Below are 8,636 nucleotides of genomic sequence, written 5' to 3' on the forward strand. Positions count from 1 at the left end.
TAGCCAATCAACGGAAAAAAAACATTTCCATCAGTTCTAGTAACATGTACGATGAGCTAGGCAAAAATTTCCTGATTTCTGTCTTGACGTTTCCTGTGACCGGCGCTGACTCTGCCGATCACAGGCGTTCTGGCCTGGACGGGATCTCTCTTCCGACGTTTCCTGTGACCGGCGCTGAATTGCCCGTTCACGCTTATTTTGGAGTCGACGAGATGTCTGTCCTGACGTTTCCTGGGACCGGCGCTGATCTGCCGATCACGGGCGTTCTGGAGTCGACAGGATCTCTCTTCCGACATTTCTTGCGACCGGCGCTGAATTGCCCGTTCACGCTTATTTTGGAGACGACGGGATCTCTCTTCCAAAGGATCTCTCTTCCAAAGTATGTTTTGCTGACGCATCCTATCACCTTTTCCGCAACTAGCGTCCATTCTAATTTTATTTCCTCCTCGTCTCCCTATTAATTTTCTTTCCAAATCTCCCTCTACATCAGGGAGTCGTATACATAATACGACGAATATTGTGGCCAGCTGTTTGTGGCCAGCTGTTATGTACAATCCTGTAGAACCTTTGTAGTCACAGATACGGGACAGATACGGTAGCTCCAGGCGTGACACAAACACACAAACAAACAAACACCAAATCACAGATACGGGACAGTTGCGGGACAGATACGGTAGCTCCAGGCGTGACACAAACACACAAACAAACAAACACCAAATTTAAGCTGTGTGGACCCTGGCTAGCGCCAGACGTTACTGAAGTAACGTCTTCTGCATAGCTACGGGAATAAAACTATTTGTGCACTCATAACCATGTAGATGTATAAAACAATAATTATTATAAAAGTTCCAGAACGTTTTCTCATGACGCACACACAGCTGCCACATTCATCTACCGCTACCATTTTCACATTCAATGCATAAACCCACACTGCTGGTGTAATTGACGCCATGTGTAACCGTGAGCTGCTATTTTTTGATTATTGTCCAAAGCTATATGAGTTAAGTTAACTTGGTTGTTTTTAGTGATTCTTACCATGTGACGATGTTCCACTGATGATAGTCACGAGAAAACGTTCTGGAATTTTTCATTTTATAATAATTATTGTCATGAACATGGTTATGAGAGCATAATTAGTTCTATTCATTGCTATTTTAATAGAGAAACAGTAACACAAAACACAAAATAAGAAGTTATATTCCGTGTAAGTGCTGGGCAGGGCTAGGCACGGGAAGGGAGTTAAGGAAAAAAAGAGAAAAAAAAGAAAAGGTGCTCTAATCGATCTGGTACCCAAAGCATAGTAGCAGAGCAATCGACCTGTAATCGGGGAGGCCCTGGTTTCGATCCTCAGTGACTATCACATGACTGCGGTGCACACGAGTAAGAGTAATATGAATCCGAAAACCCCTAGCCAGAGGAGTTACTTGTACGCCACCCCCACTTCCATCCAATATGCCACCGCCCCGCTGTGCAGCATCCGATGGATCTATGGTATTTAAAAGGTTAAAATGGAAAAAAATTGCAGAGCGAGCGTTCGCGCCAATTTTTGTTTGACGTGACGAAAACCATAACTTCGCGCGAACATTCTCAGCTGTGAACCTGAAAGTTGAAGGAAACGTGGAACGAACTTTCGCAGTACGGTCATTTTTGCTGATCGCCGACCAGTGGTGAACCACCCTCAGTCACTGCGTTGTACTTCATATTCCAGTAGCCAGTGATCTACCAGTTGCTATTGGTGCTAGTGTTGTGGTACGGCAGCCCATGATGCGTCGATGCACCATCTCCGCAACCAACTCCGATCTCCTGCCTGCCCACCTTCTCGAAGTCGGCCTTGTTGTGGAATTATCCACCACCAGACCAGCGCAAGGATATAAGTTAGACTATAATTATTAATTTCAATTCCAAACGCACAAGAAGTTTACAGAAGAAAAAAGCACGACCTCGACCAGGCCAGAAGCAAGAAGAACTGAACACAAGATATTGAAAACCCTTCTCCTCAACAAGCTGCATCACGTACAGCAGAAAACAACTGGCTGCACCAGCGCGTGCATCAGCGCGTGCACCAGCACTGCACCAACGTGTGCACCAGCGAAATCAATATCGAAAGTATGTATCAATCATTACATTACGTACAACATGCGCAAGAGGGTTACTCTACTTCAGCCTCATCAGTGATCCTGTACTCGGGTTGCAGATCGAACTGGGTTAGACGCACAGGCCAACACATACGTTTTGTCTGCGGCCATGGACAATGCTGTCAAAGAGCTCTCGTCTCAGAGCGACCACTCTCACAAAAAATAAATCCTCAATGAAGAGCACTTCCTCTATAAATCCTCAATGAAGAGCACTTCCTCTCAAACAAGCACAAGTGCAGGAATACTGACTTGGAGCTTAAATCATGCAAAACACAAAATTCGCACAAACAGCCCCAGAAAATTTCTCAAGCCCAGACGCGAAAGTCTCCCTCCCCCCCCCCCCCCCCCTCCCACTCTCTCTATCTCTCTCCTTCTCTCTCTCCCTCCCTCCCTTCCCTTTGTCAAACATACAATAAGGCTCACTCGACTTACATGTTAGAGTTTTCCCTTTGTTTGTGGTCAATGAATTCATCTAGATCGTCACCCTCCGCCAACACATATCCAGTAACCATGATCGGACCATCGGCATAGACAACTTCAACAGCATAGGCAAACAGGAGTGTTTGGTCGGAATGCGCTTCGGCGAGCGAACGTTGTGCTTTGGTGAAGGCTTGCAGCGACAAGCGGCGTCGCCTGACTCGCTGACTGGCCTTGCTAGGAAGTTCTATGAGAAGGTCTTCCACTAGGGTAATCACCGGTGGTTTAGCAGCATGTTGCGTCATGCTCAGCACGTGGGGAGTCCACAGATATCTTCTCACCTTGTCACGGCCACGGACAGGACACTCTCCAGCATAAACACGCCCGTTGCACTGACGATTCTCCATCAGCAGAGGAGCGTCATAGAATTGTCGGATGAAGTACGCTACATGGGAGGTTGAAGAAGAAAAAAAAACAGGGTCAACGATTCATTTCAGAATCTTCAGGATTTGAAATGCTCACCGTCTATTCCAGGTGTAGTCATTTTTTCGTGGCGCCTCTGAAGGGTGTTTAAGTATAGTTCCGGGCTAGTGCGCTCTATCTAAGGATATGCTTTATGTCATGAGATTACAATGCTCGACAGGAATCACATGCCGCGAAAATATCAAACCCGGATGGTATAATGATCTGGTTACGCTGGTGGACAGTTAGTCACAAATTGTACCATTGTGTTCTTCTCCTCTTCGTCCATAAAAAATATTTGTTGTGTTTCTATCAAAAATTGCTATCTGGTCTCCGACTGGAATATTCACAAAACTCTGTAGTTAATATATCGATGAAAGTAAAGTGAGAGCTTTCATACCACGAGAACAATGGAACAATATTACACGATTTTAAGGTCGTGTTTCATGTGGAAATCATCAGAAATCGCCACCACACTGAGAAGAGTAGGACAGACTATTTTTCCATTGTTCTCGTGGGATGCTTGCACTCACTTTTGTTTCATCGATATCTGGTTTTTAGTCTCCACACCGGCATATTGAATATGTTGCCATTTTTCTCTTTACTAGCTTCTCCACAAAAGAAAAGAGGAAAAGAAAGACTTACCTTGTTGGACAGTCTCGGTTCTAATCTCCGCTATTACACTTCCGGTTAGTCCAGACTTTTCTCTCCAAACACATAGAGTGTTGATTCCAATGCAGTTCTCCCAGTCCAACTCTGCAATTCCCAGATGGGGAAATTCCGCCGCCAAATCACTGAAGCTGTAACCAATGCCTCTTTGAATGCATCTTGGCACCAGGTCCTTCCAGCTGACCTCTCGCGGGTAATTGGAGTTACGCCCAATCTGCTCCACCAGGGCTTGAGTAAAACCGATGCGGAGCGTAACAAGGAGACCGTTCCCATTAGGCGCTGACCGAGGGGGTCCAAGGTCGCAATTTGGATCTTCATCTTTGCATTGCCTATCTATGCATTGCCTTTCCGCCTCTTCCAGAGCATATTTGTGGATTATGAAGCGCTTGGGCACACGCGCACTCTCAGCCACGTTAAATTCGGAACACTTGAGAATCTAGCAGAAGGGACAGAGACGCAGACGGATAAAAAGGCAAGAGAGATTGCATGTCTATATTTCGACTTACTTATCTCTATTTTTGAGGACGTGTCCCCAGAGGCTAGTCCCATCTACAGTGACACACTCACACACAGAGAGAGTGCGGATACCGGGAGAAAATACAGTACTTTGATGAGCGTAAAGCGGACCCAACAAGGAAGAAGAAAATGAATCGTCACCGGAACATTATGGCTCAGTCCGCCATTCGGCAAGAACGTCGCCATCGACGTCGGACATGCCTTCCTCTAGCTAGTGGCCAAACACTTCCCTAAAGGCTCAAACCTCACACAAATCTTCAACCGTAACTGGGAAAACGTTCGCAATAGTTGTATACAGAATATGGCCACCATCATCATCAAACGACACAATAACACGATTCTACTACCCAAGAAACAAGCCAGTGGAGGTGACAACGACACCAGGACTTGTAACTGTCGGAAGAAAGAATTGTGTTCACTGACAGCGCGTGTCTAACAGAGAACATCGTGTATAAGGCAAGAGCCACCACAGGTACAGAGAAGAAGGAGTATACTGGATTAACAGCAACAACATTCAAACAACGCTACTATAGCGACCAATCTTCGCCGACTCATGACATTTTGAGCACGGTTTGTTACAATCCTCGTCTGGAATGCACTCGTATCTCGTCCATCCGGGTGGTCCGAGACCAGGCACTGCCCGGAACATTTAAATGCCCACAACTCCGATTCACATACATTTTGATGTGGAAAGACCATAGGTAATTGATGAGACATCACTCTTTCCACAAAAGGTGGCAAAGAGTAGTAATATTTCCACTAAAACTCCTCCAAAGGGTGCCCGGTAGACCAAAAGTGCCCTTAACTTTGGGGTCCGGATAACCGAGGCAAGAGTGTACTTGAAACAGTTGCTGTGAATCTCGAGTGTGTAAAAGGTAGGGGTGAAAGGTGGCACTGAGATCCCGAGTTCGAGTACTCTGATTTTCTCCGATCGAATATTCGAGTATTCTTCATCTCCTAAAAATTGCACACCAAGGGCCTTAAAATCACAGGATAAAACCCTGATTGAACCAAGTAGCAGTCATTTTTCAGGGGTGTATTGGTTGGTGGGTCATTTGGGCTCTCTCTACTCGTGAACAAATGTTCACCATACAGTCTGCACATCAATATCTACCGACTGCTGCTGTGAAGCTGCAGATTTCTGTGGTAAATGTCTTACCATGTATGAACGAGTACTATGATTTATTCAGAGTACAGGTCGTCCCTCGTTAATACATAATCTCTGGGACTTGACAAATGTTATGTATTAACGGGGTTCATGTACTAAACGAAAGTGTACATAACTTGCTTGTATACCAGAATTTTTCACTTTTTTCAACTTTTCTGAGTGTTTCTTGCTGCCATGACTAGGGAGCGAGATATTCTTGATTCCCTCGATATAACATAAAAATTATGTTATAACAGTCACAGTCAGCGACGATTCTACAGTTTACATGATACATGCCCAGCTGCGCCTGTACAGTCACTCGGAAAAAAACAGAGCTTTGTCGGTTTGTGATGTGCGCTCTGATTTCTGAGCTAATTGCGTCCACAAGTAGAAACTAGAACACGACGTGCCTCCACTGGAAGGCCAAAAGACCAACAAATTATGTACTATTGAGGTAGCTGGCATGCGGATACGGAGAAATGTTATGTACTAACGGGGTTTATGTACTAACGAATTATGTACTAACCGACAAAATTTGTATGGAAGTGACCACGTTTCGTCCGGGACTTGAGATTTCTTATGTCCTAACAGGGTTTATGTACTAACCGGACTCGTATTAACGGGGGACGACCTGTACGATTATTTTTGAAAAAACCGAGCGAGTACTCGAGTATTCGGTATAATTGTTTCACCCCTGGTAACATGCGTCATAATTCTACTCCGGAAAACACAGAAGTTCGCTATGTAGCTTACTGCACGGGAGACGATGCATGGGGTCAGTCGGCGCAGGTTTTTACACCTTTCACGGAGACGGTGCGAGTTGGCAGCAGCGGGCGGACTTCACCGCACATACATACTGATAGAGTATTTATGCACCTAACTACTGTAAATATACAAAATTTCGGCGCTGCAAAATCTCGGCACTTGACGATTTTTGACATTTCGGCGGCGATTTATTTTCGGCGTGGGGTAGAGGGCATGGTATAGTGCGACAGATGCTGTGAAAAATTTCAACGGCGTTTTAATTTAGGCGTTTTGGGTCGGTGCCGAATATAGCCGAGATTAAATAGCTGCCGAAAATTTGTATATTTACAGTGCTCAATCTGTGGAAAAAACAGTTTTGTCCGTACTGGACTCACCAACTCAGCATACAGAAAAAGAGATCGAACCTGATCGCGATGAAAAAAATATTATTTTCGAAAAGCCAGGCCCAAGCGTACCTTGCCAGACTGCTCAAACTGACAAGTCAGTGAACTCTACACAACGCAAACACCAAAGGCACTACCCCACATGAGAGTGCTCAACTACTACCACTACTACTACTACAAGAGCAGGGGCGACATGCTCAATCCGTGTCATATCAACCTCATATTCTCTGTTCTGCGCTGACGAGTCCGCAAACGACTATGCGGTTCTGTCCGCAGATTGAGTACATACTCGTACAATCAGACATACATGCACACAACTGCATGTTCTTCTTGAGGCCAAAACGCTCAAAAGTAATAAAAAAAGGAGGTCCAGTCAGATTTCACATAAACAAGGAGGTTTGGTCAAGCACAGTATGCAGAACGGTAACTTCAAATCCCAAAATTCACGAACGTCAAAAGCCACGCAATACTAGCTGAATGGACTGGGATCGAGAGCCAAGCATACATTTATAGGATAGAAAAGGACCAAGGAACTACAGGTTCTCAGTACACCCGGCAACTGGCAACACACGAACAGTCCTTGGCTGCTACAACAGCACACAGTAAATTGTCCAAATGTTCACCCAGGAGGGCATCAACAGGGATATCTCTGATGATGGTCTCCTGGTTGAACACGTGGACAAGTTACTGTATAGAAGGAAGTTTTCGGACGGAAATATTTTCGGACAAAGCCGAATTTCAACCTTTCGTACGGATTATATTTTGGTACAGTGCTAGCTATGCTGCATGCTAGATACACGTGTTCACTAGGAGTATGCATGTATAGTGTACATAATTTCACATGAACAAATTTTAGTACGGAATTGATTTTAGTACAAAAGAGGCCGTGTACGAAATCGTGCGAAAATAAATTCCGTCCGAAAATTACCTGCATTTCCTGCTATACAGTGTGTGTACGTGGTGTAGGCAAGGACTGTTCGTGTGTTGCGCCTTGGGTACACTGAAAATATGACAAGGCTACAGTGGAGTCTCAAAAAAGAACTACAGTCAATTTCGCTTATGACGACACTCGGCGGGGCATCAGAAAAGTGTCGTTATTCGCGAAGTGTCGTTATACCCGAAGTCTCATTATACGTATTACAGTTAGATGGGACTTTGCTCTGGGCATGGAAATTCTGTCGTTATTCGCGAATTGTCGTTATAGCAAAGTTGACAGTACAAGTTAAGCTATTGTCGTGGACATGGAGATCCGGTCACACGTCTAGCGGCCCCGGGGCGCTGGCCATGCATCCGAGGATGAGCGGTACACAAATGCATTTATGCGCTGCAGCGCGCTGGTCGCATGGACCAACAATGTGCACTGCACGCAGCATTCTGTGCGCACTGAGGGTGCCAGCCCCGGTCAATCGACTGAATTCCCATGTGAACGCCAGTATAATAGGTGTATTTATGCTACGACCTGTACATACTCACTACTGCGTATTTCCCGCTCGTTCTCCTTGGCAATGAGAGCCACTCACATGTATAGAAGAGCGCATGCTACAGTGGGTCTTCAGTTCTAGTCTTGAGTTGTCGTTGTCCTGTTCTCCTTTTCATTCCTGTCGACACTCTTGTCGAAATACTTCCATATTCAATACCATAAAACCCCCGTGTTCTGGTGTGAGCGGACTTCGATTAGCCGGGAGCTAACATGTCCACTAACAGTGATTTTAACTCGGATACTGAGCCAGTAATAAATGTAAGAAAGAGAAGAAAACACATGAGAACTTTGAAGAGTTATGCAGCAACTATCCACAACTGTAACAAGATGATACACAGTCAGAAAGTGCGATAATAGTTACTGCCAAACTCGTTCTCATGTGTTTTCTTCTCTTTTTTTTACACTGATTGGCAATTATAAGTGTTGTAGTTGTAGCACGTCAGTACTGTCGATCACTAACAGTGTGTTATGCCATGGGGTGATTGTCAAGTAACTGGTGGTGTTAGTGGACATTAAAGCGTAACTGGTAGTTCGAAACTCGGGTATTGAGCCAATAATAAAAGTAGAAAGGAAAAGGACATATGGAAACGAGTTAAGAGTAACTCTCCATCACTGTAACATGATACTATATACAGTCAGAAAGTGCAACAACTAGGCACAAA

At 45.0% G+C, this 8,636-nt stretch overlaps 1 protein-coding gene across 1 annotated transcript in view; it reads right to left on the minus strand.

Annotated features, from left to right (window-relative positions):
* LOC135824266 (uncharacterized) overlaps positions 1-8,636 on the minus strand; it is a 31,254-nt gene that overhangs the window by 21,974 nt on the left and 644 nt on the right. The window contains exons 2-4 of the mRNA XM_065336996.1: positions 6,567-6,602; positions 3,660-4,119; positions 2,568-2,997 (exon numbers count right to left, since the gene is read on the minus strand). Coding sequence (XP_065193068.1) covers positions 2,568-2,997; positions 3,660-4,119; positions 6,567-6,602 — 926 coding nt within the window. The remainder of the gene's footprint in view (positions 1-2,567; positions 2,998-3,659; positions 4,120-6,566; positions 6,603-8,636) is intronic.

This window comes from Sycon ciliatum, chromosome 9, assembly GCF_964019385.1.
Source record: "Sycon ciliatum chromosome 9, ocSycCili1.1, whole genome shotgun sequence".
Lineage (NCBI taxonomy): Eukaryota > Metazoa > Porifera > Calcarea > Leucosolenida > Sycettidae > Sycon > Sycon ciliatum.